Here is a 25823-nt window from a genome sequence, read left to right on the forward strand (position 1 = left end):
GACATGACCATTGTGTAGGTAGCTGATTCGGTATCCACCTTCATGCACGTAGCGTGACTGAAGCTTTGCATTATCTTGGAAGGTTGTGATAATAGAGTTTCACGTAGATGTCTTTATCGAACATTTCCAATTATGCACTGTATAGACAAAGTGATGTAGGTAATTTTGTGAATATCTTCAAGGCATAAATCCTATAAAATACGTACACTGTTCTTCGACAACCATAATCACATTTAAGAAGGCACAAAACACATCATTGACTCGTAAAACTGAGCAGTTACATGAGGTGAGAGAGACCTTGCAAAGAAAAGATCTTTAGAGAATGAGGGGACAAAAAAGAGAAAGCGAGATAGACATGTATTTAGCAATCAGAGAAGAACATTCACTCTCTTCTCTCTTACTTCTCTGCCTTCAAATGCCATATCGTGAAATGTGTGAAATGCCGAAGGACTGGAAGATACGACGAATAAAATAAACACGATCACAGCCATCAGCAGAATATTGAGCCTTTCCAATTCTCTGAAACTCCGACCACACCGCTGAATTATCCCAAACCTGGTCTAAGCCAAAAATATGCAAGACGAAAGAAGGTTGTACAGAGATTCTCGGAGATCGCTTAGTTTAGTCGTTCTATGCAAAATACCTACCAAAATGTGGCTAAAGCCAGGCATTTGATAGGCTCTTCAATAAAACCCCATGAACGAGATCGTGGACTGGTGCCAAATTATAAAGCTGCTTTCCTCATGTTTCCCGTCATGTGGCGTGGCTTTTGTTTACCCTGATGAAAGATTTTGAGTTCTAATAAATTGGTGTCAGAATGGGTGCCTATCATATCCTGGTTTTGCGCTTTCCTAAAAGGATATCAGGACTGAAAGCCTGAGCTACTCGTCGGTGTAGAATCGTCATCGTGGGACTCAGCTTTACTGGTACTCCAGGAGGTACAATTCCGTTTGTTGTTCTCTTCTTCTTCCATGGAGAAAACCAAGTCTCCTTGCTCCTCATCGATTCTGCTGGTACTGACAGGCGACGAGACAGTACGGTCGAGACGGCCACTAGCTCCCACTGATGAAGAATGACGGGCAGGTCCAGGGTGAAGTGACATACTGCTGAGTTGTTGCGATATCATGGACGTTGACTGCTGTCGAGAAGGAGTAGAGACAAAGGGCGAGACGTCACCCGACGTCTGCCGGCTTCCGATGGGGCCAAGGCTGGGACTTGCGCCAAAGTTTAACGAAGACTCACGGAGAGGAGATCCGACTTGTGGTAGTGAGGTGCCATGTGCATCCTCCTCCTTCTTCTGTCGCTGTTTCGCAAAAAGGGCACCAAATCTGGATGGGCTGGACGCCAGAGGCGAACCGACTTTTGAAAGACTGGTACCAGTCATACCAAGCCCACTGAGATCACGATGACTTGAACTAGGTTCATAATCTGTGCGTGAAAGACGTCGCAGCCGCTCCTGCGGCGTCAGCACATCGTCGTGCAAATTGATAGGCAGGTAGTCCTCCTCCATCGGGAAATTGCTGTCATCCCAATCATCTAAGGCGGTAAGCCGCGGAACACTCGCAGAGAGCATTCGTGGTTTCACCGAACGCTGTGAATGCAAAAATCGAGGTCCCGGGCCATCCTCAGGAATCCCAGGAGGGGAAGAGCCCATGAAAGAAGGTGGCTTCCTTAAATCCGATCCATATGCGGTATCGCGGAGACTTCGGAGCGCATCGGAGGGGGCGCCAATCCTTTGGGCGGGCGGGGATAGTTCCAGTCCGAATTTCGATGGCATAGAAGCGGCTACTGGCCCATAACGAGCGGCGTGCGATATTCCTTGGCTATCAAAGGAGGCAGGGAGGGGTGCGTCAAGTGCGGTTAAATGACGGTGATTTGGAGACATGGGAAATCGCATGTCATCAATCGGAGAACCGTACTTAGACCCGGCGTCTGAAGCCAAGCCCGCGTCGATGGTGGGAATGGCGTCATATGGTTGTTGTGGAGAGTGTGTGGCAGCATATTCCTCTTGCGAATGAACTTGAGGGCCATATCGGGGCTCTTGACCGTTCATTCGCTGTTGCGAAAGGACAGAATTCGTCAAAGCTGAATCTTGATTCACATACGCTTGGGGATTAACCCTGCCACCTAGATTGAGGTGACTACCGCCCATTCCTACACCAGGGTTGGGTCGATTAACCCGTCGGCCATCAGGGAGAATATGCGCCAGCGCGCACTTGGCTCCAAACTTGCAGTTGCCCTAGGACCCATGGCACATGTGATCAGCCATATCTATTCTCCAGTGACCAAAAAGATGGGGAAAGGGCAACCCCAGGCATGAAAAAGTCGAAGTGTTTTCTGGGAATCCATACCTTCGTGAAGTATTTACACGGCGCATAGTCAATCGCAGCATCGGTAGAATGTAAGAAAGGACAGGCAGGTCCCGCCTGACAAGCTCCTTGACGAAAGAATTTGCAGGGGACGTGCTTAGTATCTGTTGTCCGTCATATGTAGGTCAGCACTGGCTTCGCTTCGCAGCTGATAGGATCCACATGAGGAGTGTCGTTGGCCTTCTTTGTAGCTCAATAGGTACGGAGCAGAGAGTCTTACTGCTTTGATTAGGAGGGCTACGGGCAGCCATGTCAAAGCCTGAAAGATTGCGGGAATGGCCGTTCTGGATAGTCCCAGAGGGAACCGGAAGTGGAGCACGGTTTTTCATGTCGCCTGAAAGGCGATTATGGGCACGGGGTGTGTGGGAAGGTGGAGGTTGAGAAGGAGTATTGCGAGAGGCCGACACTTGCATGGCCGGAGAGAAAGAGAAGGCGGACTACTGACTGGGAGCCCACAAAATCCGGAGGGGTTTACTATCGGGCGGGGTGGAGATAATAATGAGTACTAAGAAAGAAAGTACGTACGGAGTAGTTAAATGAGAAAGGGATTCTTGAGGGCGGTCAAGATTGATAACAGCAGAAAATAAAATAAATTGGCGAGGAAAGCAGAAATAATTTAGACAGGAAAAGAAAAAGTGAAAAAAAGAGAGACTGGTGTGGAAACGGTATATTGAACGTTGGTCAACCTAGTTGAGTTTGCGACTTTCATACAATTAGCTCGTCGACACCTTGATTCCGAGGCAGCCAACCCGAACAATTTAGGTAAACCTGGACCACGACTTACCGGAAGTCAACATTTCCTTAGCATTTAGATGGAGGGAAAAAGGAGAAGAAAGAAATCTCTGGGTATTTTCTCTTAAAGGGGGAAAAGAAAAAAAGAAACAATTTCTCAAAACATTGAGGATCTACTTCTTTTATCTTATATAAGCGTAATACTCGTGGAAATGCTGTCTTCTGTATGCGTATTTCTTGCTAGGTATGTACCGTCGCACAGCCAACTGTACCAATATGACAACCTCATTGCGTACCACGGTCAACAATTATGTAATTTTCAAAGTCAAACTGCCTCCGAGTAAGTGATATCTACTTTATATATTATCAACCAGAAGAATAGCTGAAATGAATGAAGGCTACATCAAAAACAATCCCTATACACCCACACAATATGTAGTTCCTCACCTCCACTCTAGAGTCAGATCAATAGGCCCATTTCTTCTCTTCCTCCTTTCTCCCACTTGATAAGATTAAGGCACATGGCACTAGAGACAATATACGAGAAACCCATGGGGTTGCCGTTAGGACTGTGGTAAAATATTACACGATCACACTTCGAAAGTGATAGGATGGTCCTCATATCGCAATGTCATTACCTCTGACGATGCTTGGGTGGAGCATACACCGTAGTTTTCTTTAAAGGCCGTGTCTCAATTTGATTCCACTTGCTCCTCCATCATTTCATCGAATCACCCCAAGGCTCTTTCAGGCGGAGGAATTGGTCGATCACACAACATTTCCCCACATCTATGTGGGCACTCGGTGCATCCTTTATAGTAGACTAAGTATCCACATTAGCAATGGAAATCTGTATGAGATGGTACGTTAAACACCGTACACTGGAAAGGGAACTGACGAGAGGTGGTGAAGGCCCATCAATATTTTAGCTTGCCCCTTCACCTATGTATACAAATGTTGTAATCAAGTGAGGATCAACGGCCCTTCTAGCCCCAGGAATTCCTGTTCATTACCGTGAGCAGTCTCAATTATGGCGACGAGAGATATATATACCCAGAGCTCTTCTCGAGTCACATCCTTATCCACCATCTCTAGACATCTTCTCCACAAATCGCGACATACCTTCCTCCGTAAATTAACACGCTTCTGCCAGCGTTCCCATACTCTTTTGGTGATGGTTCTGCCTTCCTCATCCACCTCTCTCGCGCTGGTGCCCCGGGCTTGAGTTAGAATCGCGAATGTAGTCTCCTTTTCCACTTGAAGTTGGTTGATGCTCTTTTGGAGGTCAAAGGCCAAGGGAGTCGCACGCAGAGTTGCCAGCTCAGCTCGCGCCCTTTTAACATAGCCTTTGAGGTCAGTAAGCTGTTCCTGCAGCTGAAGAATGTGATCATCCAGAACCACCATTCTCTCTAATGTGCTTTCATCGGCCCCCTTCTGTAGAGCATGATAAACTGCCTGCCTCCCTAAGCTCGAAGTTAGTGCTAGTATTCCATGATATCCACTCACCACCCACCCTCCCACGGTGACGCATGCATGCAGGATTCACTAACCGGATGCTCTTCCTTCGATTTTTTGACTTTGATGTAGCTCTCGCAAGACCTTTGCTGCATATGCTTCCGATTGCGCCTTTATTAAGATGTCTACTGAGGCTCAAACCTGGTATGGGGGTTGCTCACTTTTGGTGACTTTGTTGTGCAAATTTGCAGAAACGTCTGTGGCCTATATGCCATCAGCTGTGAGGCATTTGCCTGATAGGTCCTCCCGAAACCACATACTGAATAGGGACGACTGCTCTTCTAGGTTAGCTACCAGACTATCAAAGAACAGAAGGAGAGACATGAGTATCGTGCTAGATTGGACCCTTACTTCTGCTTCCCTATGTTTGCGGGAGTGATGAATTAGTCTATCATGCTTATAAGAAGGCTGGGCTATGGTTTACGGAGATAGTCCAGAACCAAAGTAGGCCCGTCGTTGACAGCTGCTTGGGGTTAGAATTCCTGTGAATCCATAACATGAGTGACAAACTCACTGCCGTTGTTCGGCATCTTCTCACTTTGCCCCTTCTCTTTCATGCTGATAATAGGAAGAAAATCAAGAGTAAACGAGAGCCGAAGGCAGGGAGGGGATGATGATCATCATGCTACAAGCAGTTACCACTACTCTGTGATACAAACACACGAGCCTCACGTGGACTAGTTGACGAGAGTGGGGAACACTTTTATTTATAAAGATCTTTTGTAAGATGGTCTGGAAATTATAAGGCTAGGCGAAAAAAGAAATTCCTCAACAAAAACAGCCATTTGTTAGCAGCTACAAATATGTTAAACAAAGGATTGTGAGTCGACCGCCAACTCGAATGCAAGACCAAAATAGAAGATAAGAGACTCGGTACAATTACGAAGGCATACGTTAAAGAAGGGGAAATTTAACTTGCCCACCACAGCCCTTCCTATATCTCAAATTTCTTTTCGTTATCAGAGCGCACGATGACGAACTAAATCCTCTATGTACCACCTCCGTCCGTAAGCAGCCTTCGGATAAGAAACAAGTGAACTATAGTGCAGAGTCTACAACGACTCATGGGTATCACATGACGATCTATGACGGTGTCAGTTTTCGTAAAATAATAAAAAGCTAACGAAAAGGATGAATTGCATACGCAGTCGTTGTCCTTTTGTGCAGTCGGAACTCCCATCTCCTCAAATGTCTTTGGGCCTTTGCCCGGTAGGCCGCCTTGAGACTTGGCTGGCTGTGCTGCAGGCTTCTGGCTGACCGAGGCTGACGCGGATGATGGTTTTGGCGTTGTCGAGGATGCCAAAGGTGCACTTGGAGGCGGCATGGATTCACTACGCTGGGGAAATGTTGCAGAAGACGGAGAGGTCACTGGCTTCGGGGAGCCTACAGGGCCGCCTTGAGCAGAAACAGGCGTCCTCACAGGCCGCCGATCAGGCGGTGTACTGTCAAGGCGTTGGGGGCGTCTTGAGTTCGGAGATTCAATCGGCGCGGAGTAGCCAATATCTAGCTTGGGTGTTGCTGACGTGGGGCTTGCTGGACCGCTGGTGGTGGGTGTGACAGGGGCAGGAGAGCGATACCCCATTGGCCCAGGTCCATAAGATGCCGCACGGTTATAGTTAGGAGCGCTGGTGCGAATGTTAGGGTTGATGCCAAATGCTGAACTTGGCCGTGGGTCAGGCACCGAGTAGCCTGGCGGGTACACTGGCCGAGCCCTGGAAGGTGGCCGGTCGGGGTACGGAGCACTTGGCGGGGTATTATCTGAAAGACTCATCCGGGAAGGATCGGGCATTTCAAGATTCTCCGAAGCTGATTGCATGGATTCATTCCGCTGGTGAGAGCCGTAGCGTGACTTGATCCGAGCGATGGCAACCTGCTCATGATCCCTTCGGGACAACGTCTTCGAACGTGAGATACTGTCGATTCGACTAGTAGCGTCTTTGTTTCCATTTGCCGCAGCCTTGGCATACCAGCTTCTGGCTTCCTTAATATCAACCTGGACGAAGATACCGACTTCGTAAAAGTATCCCAGAGCGAATTCCGCAGTTGGGAAGCCGCTCTGAGCTGCACGCTGAGCGTATGTGAATGCCAACTCGTCGTTCTTCTCGAAGACACCCTCATGCCCACAAAGGAACCATTTACTGATGGCCATTTCCGCTTCTGGCTCTCCTTGTCGGGCAGCCAATGCGTTGTAATGCAAAGATAACGCCGGGTTAAAATCGCAACCTAGTTGACACAGTTCATATGCGGCGCCCATCTTGACTTGGGCCTTAGCGAATCCATGGTATGCAGCTTTCTCGATATTTACGCGAGCGGCGTTGACATCTAGGGGAAGGTAATTCTCCGGGACGCTCACTTGGGGCAGCTCCCGTGCTAGAAGCATGCCATAAACCTGCAAGATACCATGTCAGATTGGATAGTATACCAATAGATTTCAGGGAACTACACACGTAGGCACCCTGCGGCGCATTCTCGTCGCAGGATTGCGCAGCTAGCTGGATATAATCAAGGCCCGTTTGATAATCTTGTCGCTGCCCATGCTGGCCAAGCAAGATCATCATCCCCAAACGCTATAACCTCAACCGATTAGCGCGAGCCATGAAAAATAGTGACGGAGATGTAACGTACGTAAAAAGAAGCAGAATCGGCAAGAGCAACGCCTTTCTCGTAATGTCGGATGGCTTTTTCGGGCTCACCAGAACTCTCGAACTGCATCCCCATGCGATACTCAGCCCTGGCATAGCCTTTCTCTGCGGCTCTCGAGTAAGCTCTGAATGCTTCCTTTTTATCAACACGGTATCCAAATTTTCCGAATTCCAACCACATGCCCTTGATGAATTCAGCTTTGGGGTGATGCTGATCGGCCAAGAAATTAACGATGTTCATCGCATCAACCTTCAACTGATGCTCCACTTGCGGAGTTTGGGGACGCGGGGGTTGGATTAGGGACAGACGAGCCTCATTCTGCACGGCGACCTCGACGTAAGCTAGGGCGTCCTGAGCCCAAGCCAATTGCATTTCGGGGTCATTGGAGGAAAGTACTGCCATTCGAGCCCTCTCCAAGCTCGCTTCTCTCTGCTCATCGGTGGGGGGCACATTTGGAGGGGGGTTGCGTAGGACAGGGAACGCCGAGAAATTAGGAGATTCCATGGTATCGTAAACGGCGGCTTGTTCGTAGTGGGCAGTGTCCTCGTAGCCGGCAGTGATGGGCTGTCCCTGGACTACAGCGGCAGAAGAAGTTCTCTCGGGAAAATGAGACCGATCATATTGTACAGGAGCATATTGACTACGGTGGGGGCTTCGAGCCTCATGCTCGAGGTGGGCAATATTGTCCTGCATAGTCTCCGGGACCTCAGGCATGACTCTGCTGGTAAGATAGAGCGTGTCCAGATTAGCAACACACCCATCCACTGTAGGGGAAAAGGGGAAAAAAAAGGAGGAAAAATAAAGATGCCAAAAAAGCAGGCGTAGCTGTAGAAGACTTCCTGTTTCGGTTTATGTCTTTCTTTCTTCCTTTGTTTTGTTCTTCTCCAAATCAACAACTGGATGGGGCTGTCTTACCTTTGGGGGGAAGGGGATATAACTTCTGGCATGTAAAAATCATCCTGACCCCCTGGATACCATGTAGCTCCCAGCCTTGGCTGACCGCGACCTTGAGGTGGTCTATTCATTGTCGGCGTATTTTCTTCTCTTCCTCTTTAATAATTTTCCTCGAAAGCTTTTTTTTTTTTCCTCCACCCCCCCAGAAAAGGATAAATAATCAAAAGAACTCTCTGGACTATTGGGCTTTTCTTTTCCGTTCTTGTCTTTCGTTGGCCTTGCCAAATAATTTGGGTTTGAGAGTCAGACTAGAGCTAATAATACGATTAGGCTCTCCGGGCTCAACGGTTCTTCGGTACGTAATCAAAAAGAGAATAAAAGGAAAATAAAGAGTGCCAACTGTGGGGAAGTTTTATTGCCGGAGGACCCAGGAAAGACAGAGACTTTGCTGGATATACTCCGTACAGAACACGTTGGAAGAACTGCAAGGAACCTGCTCGTCATCTAGCGAGAGAGAGAGACAGGCAGCAGGAAAGCCACTGATGACGAGTGTTTACCCAGTAAGAATTGTCAGACGAAAGAGCGAAAATTGAATGGGGGATGGGGTGAAGTGATGGATGAGGGTCCCGAGTGTTGAATCAGAGACGTACTGCGGACGTATCTGGTAGTATGGGACATGGGTTGAGTGGGGTAAGAAGAATTGAGAATTAATCACTTTAAATTGTATTTTTTACGGAGTACTCCGTACTTTCATCGTTATCCTTCCCCTCCCTGAATTAAATTAGTATTTACTAATAACGTCACTTCAAATATAACAGATGCTCTGCTAGGCGGTAGATGAATCAGTAATTCATTTCTGTAGCGCAAGCCCTTGCCCTACCCCGGTATGTGAAGAAGATGACATAGGATGATATGCTTTTAAGCGAGAGACAAGAAAAGAAATTGAAGACAAAAAGGTCCCTGTGATACTAAGAGGGAAATGTCAGCTTACCTGGGACTAGTGCCTGTGTAAAGTACATACATAGTACATACAAAACCTACCGAGTGCCTTTGTCCATACAGGTATGACTAGAAGGGTAAGAAAGAAACTGGACATACCCAGTAAATACTACTCCTTACAACTGATAAAAACCGCTGCTCCACACCGTATACGGTACATAATCGTCTATCAGATAGAGATAGGTACCTAATGGGTAAGTTCTCCGTGACCTCGGTTTTGTATGATTCATCGCTTTCAAAACTGCTTCTCAAGAGAAAGAAATTTGTGTTTTATCTCGAAAGAAAACTTGGCACTTCTTGCTTGGCATATGATTGCCTGCGTAGTGAGGATTCGTACTCTGTATTGAAGCAACTTGAGGGACAGTAATAACAGCTCTTCCGCTCTTTCCAGGCTCCTTTGAAAAACATAGACTTCATTGTGGGTCTTTCGGTCTCGATAATGTTATGAACTGATGTAATCGTGGATAGGTACAGTACTCCGTAGGTGGCAGGTGTATGTACATACTATAAAGTCTAGGACTATATGAGACAGTGAGTGCCTAGAGAGTAGGTAAGTACTACAGACGAGGTCTTAATCTTACCGCCCCCATTTTCGCCTCTTATCATTGGGCCTTCTAGTACAAATTAGTAACCTGCACCCCGCCCCCTTTTACTCTTTTTAGTTTTCCTTTTATCTTTTCCGTTTTCCGTTTTCCTTTGCCCCTGCTCCTTTCCTCCCTCTTCGGCTAGTTGGCTAGTTGATAGGCGGATCGTACAATGGACCCATACTGAGCTTGAGCCTCTGATCTACTAATACCTGATGAACGTGTGAACGCTATCTCCTGCAGGAATCATGGAACCCCAGGCAGAAGAGTTCCACCACCCTTATTCGCCATATGACATTCAGCTCCAGTTCATGCGGGCCTTATACTCTTGTATTGAAAAGGGTAAAGTGGCTGTCTTTGAGTCTCCCACTGGTAAGTTGGCGTTCGATTTGAATTGAGGCTCCTCTGACGCACCTGATGATAGGCACTGTGAGTCAAACTTTTGGACCAGTTGTTGTTTCTACACCTCCATTCTTGGTGGATATCTGCCGTTGTAGAAGTAACGGAATGTATATTAGCAGAAGACTTTAAATATCATACTGACAATAAGCACTTGTTCGATTACTGAGACTTGTCTGCACTAGGGAAAATCTTTAAGCATAATATGCGGCTCGTTGACCTGGCTACGAGACCATAAACGGAAAGTTTTCCAGGAAACTGTCAACAACACTACATGTTAGACTTTCGGTTGGACTTAACAGGAATCTGGTCTAATACGTAATCTCGCAGATGATGACGGAGAACCGGAATGGATGCTGGAGTATGCAAAACGGGAATCCAGTCGCGCTGTCTCTGAGAAGAGGAAAGAACTCCAGGAACGATTGGCAAAAGCAAGGCATAAAGAGGAAAAGCAGAAAATTGCTCTAGAGAACTCGAGCGGACCACGCAAACGACAGGTATGGTAGCTATCAGTTTCATGAGTAGGCAATTTCCTTGCTGAAACGCCAGTCCAGAAGTTCGATGTGCCTTCTAGGGCTTCAGATGCGCAGACCGACAATGATTTCGCATTGGATGATTACGACAGCGAAGGCGAAGAGAAGAGTTCCTCACGGAAGCGGACTGATTATTCAAGCGGTCTTTCCACCGGCACGCTAGAGTTATTGAAGCGTTTCCAACACAAATCATCGGCACATCCCAGACAAGACGAAGATTATGGGGATGAAGATATCAAGATACTTTACTGCTCGAGGACACACTCCCAATTAACACAATTTGCAAGCGAATTGCGAAGAGTCAATATGCCTTCGAGCATACCGAAGGACTTCAGTGAAGGAGTGGCTGACACAGATGGACTCCAGGAAGGTGTAAGGCACTTATCTCTTGGGTCTCGGAAAAATCTGTGCATAAACCCTCGAGTGTCTTCCTTAGATAATGTAACTGCAATCAGTGAACGCTGCTTAGATATGCAGCAGCCAGGTGTTGCCGCGGAACAGAGATGCCCGTTTCTACCATCAAATGAGAACGAGGCGCAGGTTTTACAATTTCGGGACCACGTACTAGCCACAGTTAAGGATATTGAGGATATAGGAAAATTAGGGAAGGATATTGGAATATGTCCCTACTACGCGTCCCGCTCAGTCACCAAGCATAGTGAGGTGGGTTGCTCACAGAACCTGTTTGCTGGACAGCCGTTGTTAATATTTGAAAGATCGTGACGCTTCCGTATCCCTTGTTGCTTCAGCGGTCAGCCAGAGACGCGCTTGATCTATCGATAAAGGGGCATGTCGTTGTTATTGACGAGGCTCATAATTTGATGGATGCTATATCCAACATCCATTCGGTAACAATCACACTCTCGGAACTGCAAACCTCTCTATTCCAGTTGACAACATACGCAAGAAAGTTTAAAACTCGACTGAAAGGAAAGAACCGGAACTATATCGCACAGGTTATCAGACTTGTCACTTCGATTACTGACCACCTCAAAACAATTCTCGAAACAAGTCAAGCTCCCGAAGGTCCTGTCCAGCCATCAGACCTCATGTCTGGAAAAGGCGTGGACCAGATTAACCCTTACAAGTTATGTCGATATTTACGTGAGAGTAAACTAGCGAGGAAGGTTGACGGTTATTCCGAATTTTCTCGAGAGCGAGCAGACCGCCAAGCAGACAGAAAGCCTTCCACACCGGTCCTATTCCATATACAGAGTTTCCTCCTACCATTGATGAACCTTTCAGCAGAAGGAAAATTGTTCTATATTAAGGCCCAAGGTGATATTCAGTTGAAATATATGCTCCTCGACCCAATGAATCAATTTCGCGAAATTGTTGACGATGCAAGAGCTGTTATCTTAGCTGGCGGAACTATGTCACCTGTATGTTAGTTTCTAACTAGCACGCCCTTTTTTCATTAGTTGACAAAACATACAGATGACGGATTACATACATCACTTGTTCCCATACGTGCCATCGAGTCGCCTGGGCACCTTTAGCTATGGTCATGTCATTCCCCCAGAGAATTTGATCGCACAAGTCCTAGGTAAAGGGGTTACAGGTACAGAATTTGACTTTACCTTTGAGACACGGGATTCAGAACGGATGGTATGAATTCTTAGTTCGAGTAACCCTTCTATTTCCACGATCTAAATCATGCGTGTGCACAGATAGTTGACCTGGGACGAACGATGGCTGCTCTATGCCAGGTTATTCCAGATGGCGTCGTTGCCTTTTTCCCAAGTTATGACTATCTAAGTCAAGTGTTGAGCATATGGAAAAGAACCCTTGCAGGAGAGAAGAATCGTACTGTCTATGACTTGATCGAGGGGAAAAAGACTATTCTGCATGAGTCACGAGATGTGACTATAAGCACTGAGGAGCTTTTGCAAGAATATGCAAGTATTGTCGGATCAGGGCGAGGGGCGTTACTTCTTTCCGTGGTCGGTGGAAAGCTGTCAGAGGGTATCAACTTTTCTGACAGATTGGGGAGAGGTGTGTTGATTGTTGGCTTGCCCTTTCCAAATATACGCAGTGCGGTTTGGCAAGCAAAGATCCACTATGTTGAGCAAAAAGCATACAAAGAGAGCTCGGGCTCCGATGCAAACCGGCAGTTGGTCGCAAAAGCTGCGGGAAAGGATTTCTATGAGAACTCCTGCATGCGGGCAGTCAATCAGTGTATAGGGAGAGCGATTAGACATCGTAATGATTACGCTGCCATCGTTTTGATGGATAGACGTTACGATAAACCCGCTATACAAGGGAAACTGCCCGCTTGGATCAAACAAAGCATGGCGAGCAGTTCCGCTCTGCGGCCAGCTGGGGCAACAATAGGTAGTCTTTCGAAGTTCTTTGTGGCACAAAGGACCAGCAAAACCTAGTAAACATTACTTTATACATTCTTAATATGAAAATTTCTTCCTTAGAAAATATTGGTCTTCACTCATTTTCCCGTGATGAGGATCACGTGATTATGCCAAGACAGGAAGGGTTGACCCTACTTAGGGCAAGCGAACTTAGCGCACAATCTAGAGCCGCCGCCTCCAGGCCTTGATTTCAACATCTGAGCGACCAGCACACACGATCGCATCCCCCCATCGCCAAACACTCAGACCGGTCTTGTCGAGCACACCACCGTCGACAAGATGCCTACCCGTTTCTCGAAGACAAGGAAAGCGTGAGTCGAAAAGCTCTTTCTTTATCGCCTTAGTGTGGTCGAACGTTCTTGTTTGTCGTGGTAAAATGCGACAAGCTAATATCCCATCCGGCTCCTATATCGACGTTATGAATGATTGGGACAAGACGAAGCTGACTTGGATCTCTCTCTTCTAGCCGCGGCCATGTGTCCGCCGGTTACGGTCGTATCGGCAAGCACCGCAAGCACCCCGGTGGTCGTGGTATGGCCGGTGGTCAGCACCACCACCGTACCAACCTCGACAAGTACCACCCCGGTTATTTCGGTAAGGTTGGTATGAGGTACTTCCACAAGACCAATCAGCAGTTCTGGAAGCCCGTGATCAACCTCGACAAGGTACGTGGAGTTATGAACATTGCCGTAGACCGATGGAAGGAGATAAAGAGGAGGATAGGTTGCATGAAATGCATAGTGTGACATGAAATATGAGGGATGCTATGAAAGCAAGATGAATCAATTGGCAACAATGAAGGGAGCGAGATATTTACCATGGCTGTGATTAACATTTAACTGATTGGTGAACTCTTGGTTTAGCTGTGGTCCCTCGTTCCCGCTGAGCAGCGTGACGCCTACGTGAACGGCCAGAAGACCGACACTGCTCCCGTTATCGACCTCCTTCCTCTTGGCTACTCCAAGGTTCTCGGCAAGGGCCGCATTCCCGAGATCCCCATCGTCGTCCGTGCCAGGTACTTCAGCCGGGATGCTGAACGGAAGATCAAGGAGGCTGGTGGTGTCGTTGAGTTGGTTGCTTAAATGTGGATTACGGGGCTATCTTAAGAAGGTCAAGGTGCTACGCTGACTCTGGTCGGCGTTATTGAGGCTCGGTTTCTTTCGAAGGGAATAAAGACTCGAACATGGGAGCCGCGGATCGGCCATAGGGATCCGTGTATTTACAAAACAAAGGGTTTTTGTTTGTGATGAGCATAGCATAGCCTCCGGACACCCTTACGATCTCACTATCTCACAAAATACCATAAAGGAGGATTCCTTTTCGCTTTTTCTAAACCTAAAGCCGTCCCGGGCAACATGAGCCTTGGCGACAACGCTGTAAGATAGAAGTAGAACCTTCTGAGCTTCAGAGGTAAGCCCTACGTGGTTGGCTGAATAGTTGCTATCTTCTGAACCAGGTAGAACCGCTTAGAATTGCCCTTTTACACTTGCCTACTGTTTTATTCACATACCGCCTCCATCTGGAACGATATCAGTGGGCGGCAAGATTGCTTCCTTCTCGGCGCATGAGCTCGGGCGCCTGTTAGTACGGGGATGCTGATACCAGATGGTATTGATCAGGATCACATTGTTTATCATTGTGTACTTAACTCGTTCTATAATCCGATTATATCTTGGATTCACGAACAAATCCAGACTTCCTTAAATCCTCGTCATTGGCGGCGAGAGCATCACTAATGAATCGCACTGCTTCGTCAACCATTTTGGGCGTCACCTCATGCGCCGCGCTCTCATCAATAACATCTTCTAGGGTCACCGCACCATTGGAAAACCAGCCGTTAGGGGACACTGCTTGTTTCAACCAAGTTAAGAAGGCTTCTCCACGATGGTACGGAACTAGTTTATCTATACCGCCGGAAAGATTAAGTATTCTTTTGCCTGCTAAGCAGCGGGCCAACAGCGGCTGCAGAGCCTGCTTCTCTTTCTCGGTCGGCTCCGGCAAGGTACAGTTCCGCAGAGGCTCAACACTCTTCTTCATATCCATATAGCTCAAGAACAGACTGGCTGGGTCATATTTACGGACGGTGTCTAGGAGAGACACAGGAAACGCCTCAGAACCCAAGAACTGGGAGCCTGGCGGGTTACTGCTTGTCCATGCTGGGAGTTTCGACAGTCTCGCACGATCAGCCATGAGATTTACATAGTCAGGACAACCAATGATAATCACGCCGGCAGTAATACGCGGCTCGTGTAGGATACAGCTCCACGCTGCATGTCCACCCAGGGAAACACCAAGTACGAGGTTTTGGGTGATCTTGTACTCGGATTGAGGAAACACGAAAGATGGGAGATAATCGATCAAAAGGGAAACATCCCGTGCAGTGCCCTCTAAGTTCCGAATAAATCAGAAGTGGGAACCTTCATTCTGAAAATGCGGAGCACTCACGAAAGATGGAAAACATGTCCTGCGCATGACGAGGGTTGCCCTGTTTCCATGCCTCATTTCCGGTGGGATCAACCAGCCTCGTGCCGTGGTTTCGTTGATCAAATGCGACGGCAATTAGGCCTTTTACAGATTGGCTATCATTGGTATAGCTGGTCTTGATTCGGTTATTCCAGTCCGTGATGGCTGCTGTAGCAATTCCCGTCATCCGTTCCTGAGTCGCTAGTCGGGGGTGCAACAACCAGAGGCACGCAACCTCTGAAGCTTGGGCGGGTAACTCATTTAAACCAAATACCGTAGTAAGTATTCCTGCGACCGGATATGTCTTTTGCGATATGGGTGATGGGTTCGTGCGGGGTGCGGCATCCAAAGGTTTAAGAGGGTCTGCCATTTCTCTCTCTCTATGCCTGTACTTTATTTCTATTGCTTATGATCTGTGAAGGCGGGTTGACAAGGTAGAGGAATAACAAGAAGTTAAGTGCCAAGGTTGAGGAGCAACAGTCGAGGAGATGTTAGCCTTATATCCTAAGTTGCTATTGCGGAGTTCAAAGCCAAGAACTTTCAGTATACTCCGTACCTAGGACCTAGGTAGAAATCGGAGCACAGCCAGTGGCTGTTTCTCTTCACCAGCCACAAGGTGTCCCGCTTGTTTATCCCAAACAGTCTTTCAACCATGAACGTACGATTATCAAGTCTGGAAAGTTTACCCCCTCTTAACCTTCTCTTACTTTTCAACCACCCGCTCACGGACTGTTCGTGCAGTCAGAGGGCCTCTCTTTTTCATTCAATAATCAAAGAAAGAAATTCTCTAGAAAATGATCACAATTTCCTTATAACCAAAGATCAACTGCGCCTTTGGCATTCGGACTTTCCCCTTCCCAAGTTCCCACGCTAAAGCGGGTCCCTCTGTCTCCAAGTCGGAATTGGGATTAATTATGGGTCGAACTCCACTGCGGCTCGGGACTAGTATTTGTGTCTCAACACGAACGCTTCTTTGGGTTCTAACGGCCCAGCTTGACAGTTTCCCCCTAGGCTTATTGTTCAAGATATAATCACGCATTCGGACAGCGTTAGAATGACTTCATTGTGAGGTTTTCATGATCAATCTTGACAGGATCATATTGATCCTTATGTAGGCTCATTGTACTGCCCCTGACTCCTTCCGTAGTGAACTAACATCGCCTTGTCCTTAGAACGCACTATGACCGAATCTACGGTCCATCCCTCAGAAATGAGGGTTCCTGAAAACCCCTCTGATCGGCTCACCCCCGGAAAGCCAGAGCCACTTGCTCTATCCAATGGCCCAAGGCTGTCCTCACCTTTCCCTTCTCCAACTGGCACCACTGGCACTGAGTATTCGCCTTCAGATAATCGGGAAAAGGCGGAGGCTACTGTCGAGGAAAATCAGCGGGTAGCGAATATTATCACCGATGAAAATGGCGGCAAATCACATGTAGGGGAGACAGATGGCTCATGGGAATTATGGGATGGCTTTCCCAGAGCTAAACTAGCATCTTTGCATCCTCGACGGCCGAATGAGTCGCTCGACAACAAGCAGAAGGCCATGAGCCAAGAATCACAGACATCCCATCATGGGCTATCGTCGCGGCGCCCAAGTGTTCAGTTTACAGGTGAATTCATTGAGAACGATCCTCCTGCTGAATTTGCCCGGTCAAGACCTTCTTCCGTAGCAGGGGATGATGTTGACGCGGATCTGAAGGGAAAACAATCGATTTTCGGCAAGCTCAAAGCATTTGCAGCCTCCCCCTCATTCGTCTCCCATTCCCGCTCAGCTAGTGCTGCGACTATCGGGGATTCTAGACACGCTAACCATGATCTCACCACCCCAGGCTCGGAAAGGGGGGAGTTCCGTTTCCCCAACACGCTAGAAGAGGAAGGGAGCGATATTGATGCCGATGCTGAAGAGAGCGCGGGAGAACAACAAGGTCGGCAACAGCAGCAGCAGCAGCAGCAGAAGAAGAAGAAGAAGCAGCTGCGTCGTCGACAAGAAAACGATTCTACACCTCAAACAGAACCGAACACACCGAAAGCCTCGGGTCGGCCATCCTTTCACCTGCCTAGCTCATTCGGCCCCTTTGAAAACTATCGTACGAACTTCTTTCCACGACGAAATAATGGAGACTACGCGCAGCAACGTGAGGGAGTGTCAGAGGATGAGGGCCGGGATCGTCTTAATCGCGATAACGCTTGGCGGCGGAGAAGCGCCTGGCTTGCCAACACTCGTGCGCTTAATTCCGGGGGGCGGCCAATTGACTCACAACCGAATCAGGATGAGAGACGTCCTAGCAATTTAAGGCGGTTTACTGGCATGGCAGGGCCGTCGGAAAACGTTGAGGGTCTCGGCGCGCCCTGGAGGCGCCATCGAGCCGAACGTGGCTCTAGCCTCAGCGCTCAACGATGGCGGCAAATCAAGGCTGGATTGAAGCTGATTGGACAGCGACGTAAGACCGACAACACAGTTGACCATGCGAAGTCGGCCGAACTGCTAGCCGAGTTGACCTCGGGGGTACCGGCCGCCCTAATTCTCGCTAGCATGTTTCAACGCGATGAGCACGGCAGCAAACGCATTCCGATTCTTCTTGAGCAGCTGAAGGTTCGAGTAACGGATAGTAGAATCGATTCTCATTCCGGAGATCGCCACCTTGTTTTTAGGATTGAACTCGAATATGGCAGCGGCATGACCCGGATGAAGTGGATCATTCATCGGACGCTGAGAGATTTCGCAAATCTTCATCTGAAGTACAAATTGCATTTTGGAACGCAGAAGTATATTCAATTGCGAAATACCGAAGGCGCACATAATCTTCCACGTTTCCCTCGAAGTGCATTTCCTTACCTACGGGGTGTTCGGGGCTTAGAAAGCGACATGGAGGACGAAGAAGATGACGGTGGCTACGAAACTGCAGCCGAGGCGACAAGTGGCAATGAAAGAGCTGGGAAGAGGCAGCAGTCACGGCGGCGATCGTCCGGTAATATATCCCGTCGACAGTCGACTGTAACGAACCCCGATACAGAAAATGCTGCTGGAGCCTCAGGCGCAGCGGACGCAGGACCGAGCAAGAAAGAGAGTTATCCGGAGAGACAAAGAAAAAAACTCGAATCTTATCTACAAAAACTGATTCGGTTCCTTATCTTTAAACCTGATAGCAATCGTCTGTGTAAATTCCTGGAGTTGTCGGCCTTGGGTGTGCGCCTTGCTGCTGAAGGGAGCTACCATGGCAAAGAGGGGTATTTGATTATACAATCCTCGAAAGGTCTGGATTTCCGAAGGGCCTTGACTCCTACCATGGTAAAAAACCGTCATTCACCAAAGTGGTTCCTAGTCAGACATAGCTACGTCGTTTGCGTCGACTCTCCCGAGGCAATGAATATCTACGATGTTTTCTTGATAGATCCATTTTTCAAGCTGCAAACTCAGAAGATCAGTATTCGAAATCAGAAAGCGAAGGAACTTGCAAAGTCGGCAAAAGAGTCGGCTAGGCATCCGCAACATCACACCCTGAGGCTTGAAAATTCAGAGCGGAAACTCAAGCTCTTGGCCAGAAACGAGCGCCAACTTCATCAGTTTGAAGATTCTATTCGGTTTATGGTCAACAATACCCCTTGGGCAAGGCCAAATAGGTTTGAAAGTTTTGCTCCGGTGCGCCGCCATTGCTTCGCTCAGTGGCTGGTTGATGCTCGGGATCACATGTGGATGGTATCACGGGCGATCAACCAGGCCAAAGATGTCATATACATTCACGACTGGTGGCTTAGTCCTGAGCTTTATATGCGGCGACCAGCCGCAATCAGCCAGAAGTGGCGCTTAGACCGCCTTCTCCAGCGAAAAGCCCGCGAAGGCGTCAAGATATTCGTCATCATGTATCGAAATATCAACTCTGCCATCCCAATTGACTCGGAATATTCCAAGTTCTCCCTTCTTGACCTGCATCCCAACATCTTTGTGCAGAGATCTCCAAATCAATTTCGACAGAATACTTTTTTCTGGGCACATCATGAGAAGCTGTGCATAATAGATCATACCTTGGCTTTTGTGGGAGGTATCGATCTTTGTTTTGGAAGGTGGGATACGCCACAACATCTTCTCACGGATGACAAACCAACAGGATTTGAAACTTCAGATGGGCCCAAGGATGCTGACCACTGCCAGCTTTGGCCTGGCAAAGATTATTCGAACCCACGTGTTCAGGATTTCTATGATTTAGATAAACCATACGAAGAGATGTATGATCGAAATGTCATCCCCAGAATGCCCTGGCACGATATATCAATGCATGTTGTCGGCCAACCGGCTCGGGATCTCACTCGCCATTTTGTCCAACGGTGGAACTATATCTTGCGTCAGCGAAAACCAACTCGGCCCACGCCATTCCTGCTTCCACCGCCTGATTTTGACGCAGCAGATTTGGAAGCTCTTGGCCTGGACGGGACTTGTGAAGTCCAGATCTTACGATCGAGCAGCGCGTGGTCCACTGGGACGTCGGACCTCACTGAGCACAGTATCATGAATGCCTATGTCAAGTTAATCGAAGAATCGGATCATTTCGTCTATATCGAGAACCAATTCTTTGTGAGCACCTGTGAGATAGACGGCAGGAAAATCGAGAACCTGATAGGCGATGCTCTGGTAGAGCGGATTACTCGAGCTGCGAAGAACAAAGAGGCATGGCGTGCGGTTATCGTTATTCCACTGATGCCAGGTTTCCAGAATACGGTAGACAGTGAGGGCGGGACAAGTGTCCGTTTAATCATGATGTGTCAGTACCGTAGTATCTGCCGGGGAGAGACATCTATATTCGGACGACTCCGAGCTTTGGGCATTGAGCCTGAAGATTATATCCAATTTTTCAGCCTGCGGGCTTGGGGCAAGATCGGCCCTCAGAAGCAACTTGTCACTGAACAGCTTTACATCCACGCTAAATGCATGATTGTTGATGATCGAGCTGCAATCATTGGATCTGCAAACATCAATGAACGGTCTATGTTGGGATCGCGAGACTCAGAGGTTGCATCTGTTGTGCGTGATACAGACATGATCTGGTCCAGCATGAATGGTCGTCCTTACCTCGTCGGACGGTTCCCCCACACTCTAAGAATGCGCCTAATGAGAGAGCATCTTGGCATTGATGTAGATGAGCTCATGGAGCATTCCATGGCTACAGAAGAAGAACTGCGAAGGATCCAGATTGCGGAGGAGGGCTCCAAGTCACCGGGAGATCATGAGAGACTCGATCCTGAATCACTTATGCTGGAAAAACAGGATGAGAGGGACATGATCGAGCGTCGGCACCGTATACAAGACGAGTTCCTCTCGCGGTCGGAAGATATGCACAGCTTCAATCATGATGTCGACTGGGAACAAGGTGACAATCCTAATCTCAAGTCGAACAGGAAGCTCACCGCAGATGCAAGAGTGACTGCCAACCCAGAGCATAAAAAGGATGTGGACGGTTATGGTCCTGATCATCTTAGTGCTGCTCTGCAAGCCGGTTTAGGAGAAGCGCGTGATTCTCAGCTCTTGGGTGACAAGTCAGAGGTCTTGGTCTCACCCATTGCGAGCGAGGGTAAGGGCACCATCCAGCAACCGAGACATTGCCCGCAACAAGAAGCCAATGGCGACAACGAAACAAGGAAAACATCCTTCATCTTGTCAGATGATGTCGATGATCCAGGTTCAGTCGTTGAAGGACTGTCAGCTGCTCGTAACCCAGCTTTATCAGGGCATGATACCGAGAGCGGTGGGAATGGCGCTGTTCCCTCATCTAAAGAAAAGTTCGACGTGACAAAGCACCCGCACCCACTGGTCGCAGATATGAAACATGTATTCATTGATAAAGACTGCATGAGAGATCCGGTGATCGACGTGTTTTACCTAGACACTTGGCATGCTGTTGCCGAGAAAAATACGAAATTGTTCCGGAGCGTTTTCCGCTGCATGCCTGACAGCGAGGTGAAGTCCTGGAAAGAGTATAAGGACTATGCTGATTACGGGGAGCGTTTTGCTGAGATGCAGAATCAACACAGTGCTAAGGCATTTCGTCCGGCTCATGCTAGGCAAACTGGCCCGCCTGGTACAGGTGCTAGCTTGATTGCAGGTGGTCTCACAACCAAGTCTAACTTATTAGGAGCCGGTCCAAACGCGGAAGGGCAGATGATGGGCCAGAAAGATCAATCATCATCTGAGAAGATTGACCTCAGACAAGCTGCAAACACCCAGAATCACGATCGTATGCGGTCAGATATAGCACAACAACAGAAAACACTGTCATCTAAAGACGAAAAAATGACTGGGTTGAGAACGTTGGATGCACCAGCATCTGGAAACGTACAAAACGGGCGGCATGATGATAATGGATCATCAGGAGAAGATCATGGGAAACAGGTTTCAGATCCGCCAGTCGTTGATTATTCGGAGGCTCTAAACCGAAATGCCACAGCTCAATCACGACGACGGAGACGAAGAGCTACAACTCTGGGCTCGAAACGGGAATTCCATGCATCAGATGAGGTGATGGACAAACAACAAGCGGAGGACCTTCTGAACCAGGTTCAAGGACATTTAATTCTTTGGCCTTATGACTGGTTAGTAGAACTTTTCGCTGCACTATGAACGATAATCCTATGTACTAACTGCTTGAACTAGGCTCGAAAAAGAAGAGCAAGGTGGAAACTGGCTGTACACACTTGACCAACTTTCTCCCTTGGAAATCTAGTAAGTTGTTCATTTTTTTTTATTTTTTTTCTTTTCCATTTTTACTTGTTCACTATTATAGGCAGGTTACTAATTATCTGCAGTAATTAATACACTGCGTGTCCTCTGTGTACCTCTGATTCATCCACTTCTCTTTGCGGGACTCTAAGCATACTGGTGAAGCAACTGTGCTTAGTCGCGATGTGCTCGGCGATTGTGGCTTCCAACGTTTCCTTAATGCTCGTATTTCTGTAACTTCTATACAAATGATAATATGAATCTTCCCTATCTCCTCTAATGGCTATTGTTGATTTAATAATTTTACCTGCCTTCCTGATACTTTGGCATTTAAGGCTTTCTATCTTCGGTCTATCATTTTCTTCTTTCCAATCCATAGTGGTCTTGTTTTTGTGTTTTAAATAATAGGAATATTGGTCGCAGTTAATTGACCTAGGGTTATAGGGAACAAAGCTCAAGTATTGTACTTTCATCATACGATAAGATGGCTCTAACCTATATTAAATTAGGTTATACTATACACTGCTTATGATTACAAGTGATTGATCTATTCTCATATACAACAAGACCTTCTTCCAGCCTAGGTTATCTGCGCTCGCACCTTGCTAAAGTCATCGAAATTTGCTCGTAAAACAGAGGCCAGAAGACTAGTTTTCAAACCGCCATGATTACGCCGTTCCCATGCACCAAGACATATACCAAGGCGATCATATGCGCGCGCAAAAACGTCCTGGAGTTCATAGGTGCGAGAACATGTACGGCCGAGATCATTCATGTAATTGGCGGGATCCTGAAGACATAACCTCGAGGCTGCCGGTATGTTGCGCTTGATAGCAGCCGTTTTCTTCCGATTTACAAGTGCACGCTGGCCGCGGAGGTGGGCTGGCAAATCCTCTGCATCGTACCTTTTTATTGCGTCTTTCACAGTACCAGCATCAAAGAAGCTCGGGGGGTCCACGGAAACACATGTACTTCTTAGATCGACCTCAGAGCCGTATACCTTTAAAACAGCAAGGAGCTGTTTGCCCAAGCTTCTTGACTCTTGAAATCGGCCATGATTCATTCTAAGAAATGCCACAAGAAGCATCACAAGAGTATCAGGCTCAATGGACGATTTATGGCTACCAAACAAATCTTGCGACTCCAATATTAGACGGATGACCATGTATAGCGGCCGAATCGCAGGATATTCAGCATGATAGTCGCATATGTACTCAACAGAGGAGGGCAATCCTTCACCACAGTGGAACTGGACTCGCATACCGGTCTCATGGTGAACAGCGGTCAGAATTGAATTGCATTTGCCGCTCAACTCAATCCGGCCGCTAAACGACGAGCAATGCTGAAGGGTACATTCCACCCGAGACAATAGATCACTATGAAGACTGAGGATCTGTGGCCGTGTAGGACTTGGCCTTCGGGCCCGGTCGATCGATCGGGCTGGGTCTGGCACAGGTAAGATGAAGTCCAAGTCCGAATGGCTCATTGCAAACCCGGTTCGCCGAGAGCCGATGACCTGCGGCGTATGAGGTATAACATCTCGCAGCATGCTCGTAACTTGAGTAACTATGTGGCTAACCCTATCCTGCTCAGGGGGTGTTGGTAACAAATATTCCTCAAGTGCGCGGATCTCTGCATCTAGCTGCATGAAGCTGTCAGGCCATTCGCGACCTGCATCGCAGTAATCCATCCATGGGGATTGTTCCCATCGGCCTTGTTCTGTATTTACATTCCATCGTATCCGGTCACACGGGATAGTTTGGCTGGTAATGACGGGATCCTTTTCCAGGGTACGGGTATTCCTTGCTGTCCGTGTCGATGGCCCAGATGAGACAAATTGTGCTGTAGCCTCTGGGGAAACCAGTTTAACTGGTAGTTTCAAAGCCATAGCTTCCTTCACCGGAATTACAGGGCGGGCGAGGTCCCTAGAGGGTGTCCGGTCGTATACTTTACGAACCAAACTGGTCCTATTCGAGGATCGGTGGGCCTCGAGAGTCCTTGGGAGGCTGTTTTTAAATACAGCCATGTCCTTAGCGTAGAACCTAGTTCCAGAGATAGCTTGATGTTTTGACTGGGAAGAGTGAAACGCGTGCTGCCGAAGGACAGAGGAAGGAGAGGGGAGTAAACCGGCTGAGAGGTAGAAGCGCATGGTCGCGCAAGAAACTAGGCAATCGAGGCATTGCGAATGACTGACGAGAATCCGGGGCATATACCGGACCAAAGCAACGTTCTAAGTTTTAAGAATTTGTTATAATGAAAAAGCAGGAGAATGAAAGGACGATCTGATGGATGAATGAATTACAAAACTAAGAGACGAAGATGGCAGCATTCACAAGCTAGCAAGCACATGATTCATCCCGTGCACCCGATGACAAAAACTTTATCACGTGCTAGACTCTGCCCTAACTCCGGGTGCAGACGATCGATTAGATAATCGAGTACGATTCGATGAGGTTACTGCTAGTACTAATATTGTGTATATTCTTAGTACTTAGTACGTACTAGTAGTATTAGATACGTCTATCACAAGCATGACATATAAATTGTATGTCAAAAATCAGCCCGGAGAAGGGACCATCCGGTCCATCTTCGTGCCCCATTGGCAGATCATCATTCTGTAGTCATTATCTGTCTATTTTCGGGTGAACCAGGATAAGAGAACAAGAAAGAAAAAAAAAAAAGGAAAATTTATCTCAAGCATTCGAATAATGACGTACATGTGTGATGAACGCACGATTGGCGGGGGGGATGAAGGGCTGATAAAGAGGAACTTCATGGATCGCATCATCCACTCCAGTATCGTGGGGTACGAACGTGGAAACCGGTTATTCGAATTGACTATTAATTCATCATCATGGGACTACAATTACATACTTTGTAGATTATGTCTGGTTGGGTACTTATATTATAGTCCATGGTACTATAATTGTTCCCGAGAATAACTAAGATAATTAAGGTAGGTAGGTATATGTTTTCTTTTTCCTCCGAGTCACCGGCCTGGAACAGTCCGTTTTGGGGGGTGTGGCCCATCACCGTTCTTGCTTTGGTCTTCCCTCTCTCTCTATCTCCTTCTCTCCCGTTCTACCTTATATCCCTCATGCCTCTCTTCCCTGGCTCGTGAACAATCCAGCTCTTCCTATTGCTTGAGTATATTAAGCAGCCAACAACCGAGCGAAGCGATTGAAACCACGTTCTTCAGGTCTTCACCGCCTGTGACTTCTAAACGGTCCGCCCCTCTCTTTCTTCAAACCTGCCCTCAACCCTCCGTCAGTGACTCGTTCTCTCCCTCTCTCCCCACTCCGTCTTCCCTTGACTCACGCTTTCACTCTTGTTGGAGAATAAAAGAGAGAAGAGAGAAGCAAACGCCCTTCACCATTACTCCAACAACAATCCCTTATCTACGGCGTTCTAATCCTCCCATAGCCCCCAGTTCAATGATACTCGTTTTGCTGTCCAGGGCATAGTTCGTGGCTTCCCCCCCTCCCCACACCACCAAACTAGCTTGATCTCTCTCCCACTCCATTTCTCCGAGGTACCTGCGACTCTAAACGTCCTACAGTTGCCCACTCCCCTGTTGTTGGTCATCGATCTCGTACACAGAAGCTCGAAGACAATGT

The 25823-nt window shown here is 47.8% G+C and overlaps 8 protein-coding genes across 8 annotated transcripts; 3 read left to right on the top strand and 5 right to left on the bottom strand.

The window, feature by feature from the left end:
- Positions 1-338: 338 nt before the first annotated feature.
- F9C07_12116 (uncharacterized protein) lies at positions 339-2978 on the bottom strand. The gene is made up of 3 exons (XM_071507772.1): positions 2590-2978; positions 2352-2473; positions 339-2239 (listed from the first exon to the last, which is right to left on the bottom strand). Exons 1-3 carry the CDS (start codon positions 2780-2782, stop codon positions 863-865), a joined length of 1692 nt encoding a protein of 563 aa, XP_071367847.1. The 5' UTR covers positions 2783-2978; the 3' UTR covers positions 339-862.
- Positions 2979-4064: 1086 nt separating this feature from the next.
- Positions 4065-4505, bottom strand: F9C07_12115 (putative TBP interacting domain protein; the record flags this gene model as incomplete). The annotated part of the gene is made up of 1 exon (XM_071507771.1): positions 4065-4505. One exon carries the CDS (start codon positions 4503-4505, stop codon positions 4065-4067), a length of 441 nt encoding a protein of 146 aa, XP_071367848.1.
- A 931-nt stretch (positions 4506-5436) lies between these two features.
- Positions 5437-8909, bottom strand: F9C07_12114 (extracellular protein SEL-1). Its single transcript, XM_041286826.2, has 5 exons — positions 8175-8909; positions 7242-7977; positions 7064-7183; positions 5761-7005; positions 5437-5699 (listed from the first exon to the last, which is right to left on the bottom strand). Exons 1-5 carry the CDS (start codon positions 8282-8284, stop codon positions 5688-5690), a joined length of 2223 nt encoding a protein of 740 aa, XP_041149083.2. The 5' UTR covers positions 8285-8909; the 3' UTR covers positions 5437-5687.
- Positions 7957-13178, top strand: F9C07_2169766 (ATP-dependent RNA helicase CHL1). Its single transcript, XM_071509349.1, has 10 exons — positions 7957-7977; positions 8175-8467; positions 8554-10108; positions 10161-10165; positions 10321-10411; positions 10466-10632; positions 10690-11331; positions 11385-12050; positions 12106-12276; positions 12339-13178. The coding sequence occupies exons 3-10, from the start codon at positions 9985-9987 to the stop codon at positions 13047-13049; spliced, it is 2577 nt and encodes an 858-aa protein (XP_071367849.1). The 5' UTR covers positions 7957-7977; positions 8175-8467; positions 8554-9984; the 3' UTR covers positions 13050-13178.
- Positions 13179-24569, top strand: F9C07_2286310 (phospholipase D1). Its single transcript, XM_041286820.2, has 5 exons — positions 13179-13345; positions 13501-13699; positions 13898-22079; positions 22141-22209; positions 22293-24569. Exons 3-5 carry the CDS (start codon positions 16678-16680, stop codon positions 22297-22299), a joined length of 5478 nt encoding a protein of 1825 aa, XP_041149080.2. The 5' UTR covers positions 13179-13345; positions 13501-13699; positions 13898-16677; the 3' UTR covers positions 22300-24569.
- F9C07_12112 (60s ribosomal protein L15/L27) lies at positions 13314-14116 on the top strand (the record flags this gene model as incomplete). Its single annotated transcript, XM_071507769.1, has 3 exons — positions 13314-13345; positions 13501-13699; positions 13898-14116. 3 exons carry the CDS (start codon positions 13314-13316, stop codon positions 14114-14116), a joined length of 450 nt encoding a protein of 149 aa, XP_071367850.1.
- Positions 14700-15867, bottom strand: F9C07_12111 (uncharacterized protein; the record flags this gene model as incomplete). Its single annotated transcript, XM_041293846.1, has 2 exons — positions 14700-15421; positions 15480-15867. The coding sequence occupies 2 exons, from the start codon at positions 15865-15867 to the stop codon at positions 14700-14702; spliced, it is 1110 nt and encodes a 369-aa protein (XP_041149081.1).
- On the bottom strand, positions 22787-24415 carry F9C07_12109 (uncharacterized protein; the record flags this gene model as incomplete). The annotated part of the gene is made up of 1 exon (XM_041286825.2): positions 22787-24415. One exon carries the CDS (start codon positions 24413-24415, stop codon positions 22787-22789), a length of 1629 nt encoding a protein of 542 aa, XP_041149079.2.
- Positions 24570-25823: the final 1254 nt, after the last annotated feature.

This window comes from Aspergillus flavus, chromosome 6 (genome assembly GCF_009017415.1).
Source record: "Aspergillus flavus chromosome 6, complete sequence".
Lineage (NCBI taxonomy): Eukaryota > Fungi > Ascomycota > Eurotiomycetes > Eurotiales > Aspergillaceae > Aspergillus > Aspergillus flavus.

Excerpts from the sequence above, each read along its gene's own strand:
- F9C07_12116 (XM_071507772.1), bottom strand. The coding sequence starts at position 2,782 with ATGCAAGTGTCGGCCTCTCGCAATACTCCTTCTCAACCTCCACCTTCC. Across the intron at positions 2,474-2,589 it reads TAGCCCTCCTAATCAAAGCA|ATACTAAGCACGTCCCCTGC; the intron begins GTAAGACTCTCT and ends GACGGACAACAG. Across the intron at positions 2,240-2,351 it reads CGTGTAAATACTTCACGAAG|GGCAACTGCAAGTTTGGAGC; the intron begins GTATGGATTCCC and ends CATGGGTCCTAG.
- F9C07_12114 (XM_041286826.2), bottom strand. The coding sequence starts at position 8,284 with ATGAATAGACCACCTCAAGGTCGCGGTCAGCCAAGGCTGGGAGCTACA. Across the intron at positions 7,978-8,174 it reads ATATCCCCTTCCCCCCAAAG|AGTCATGCCTGAGGTCCCGG; the intron begins GTAAGACAGCCC and ends TCTTACCAGCAG. Across the intron at positions 7,184-7,241 it reads CCGATTCTGCTTCTTTTTAC|CGTTTGGGGATGATGATCTT; the intron begins GTACGTTACATC and ends TTGAGGTTATAG.
- F9C07_2169766 (XM_071509349.1), top strand. The coding sequence starts at position 9,985 with ATGGAACCCCAGGCAGAAGAGTTCCACCACCCTTATTCGCCATATGAC. Across the intron at positions 10,633-10,689 it reads GCGGACCACGCAAACGACAG|AAGTTCGATGTGCCTTCTAG; the intron begins GTATGGTAGCTA and ends ACGCCAGTCCAG. Across the intron at positions 11,332-11,384 it reads CAGTCACCAAGCATAGTGAG|ATCGTGACGCTTCCGTATCC; the intron begins GTGGGTTGCTCA and ends AATATTTGAAAG.
- F9C07_2286310 (XM_041286820.2), top strand. The coding sequence starts at position 16,678 with ATGACCGAATCTACGGTCCATCCCTCAGAAATGAGGGTTCCTGAAAAC. Across the intron at positions 22,080-22,140 it reads ATTCTTTGGCCTTATGACTG|GCTCGAAAAAGAAGAGCAAG; the intron begins GTTAGTAGAACT and ends TGCTTGAACTAG.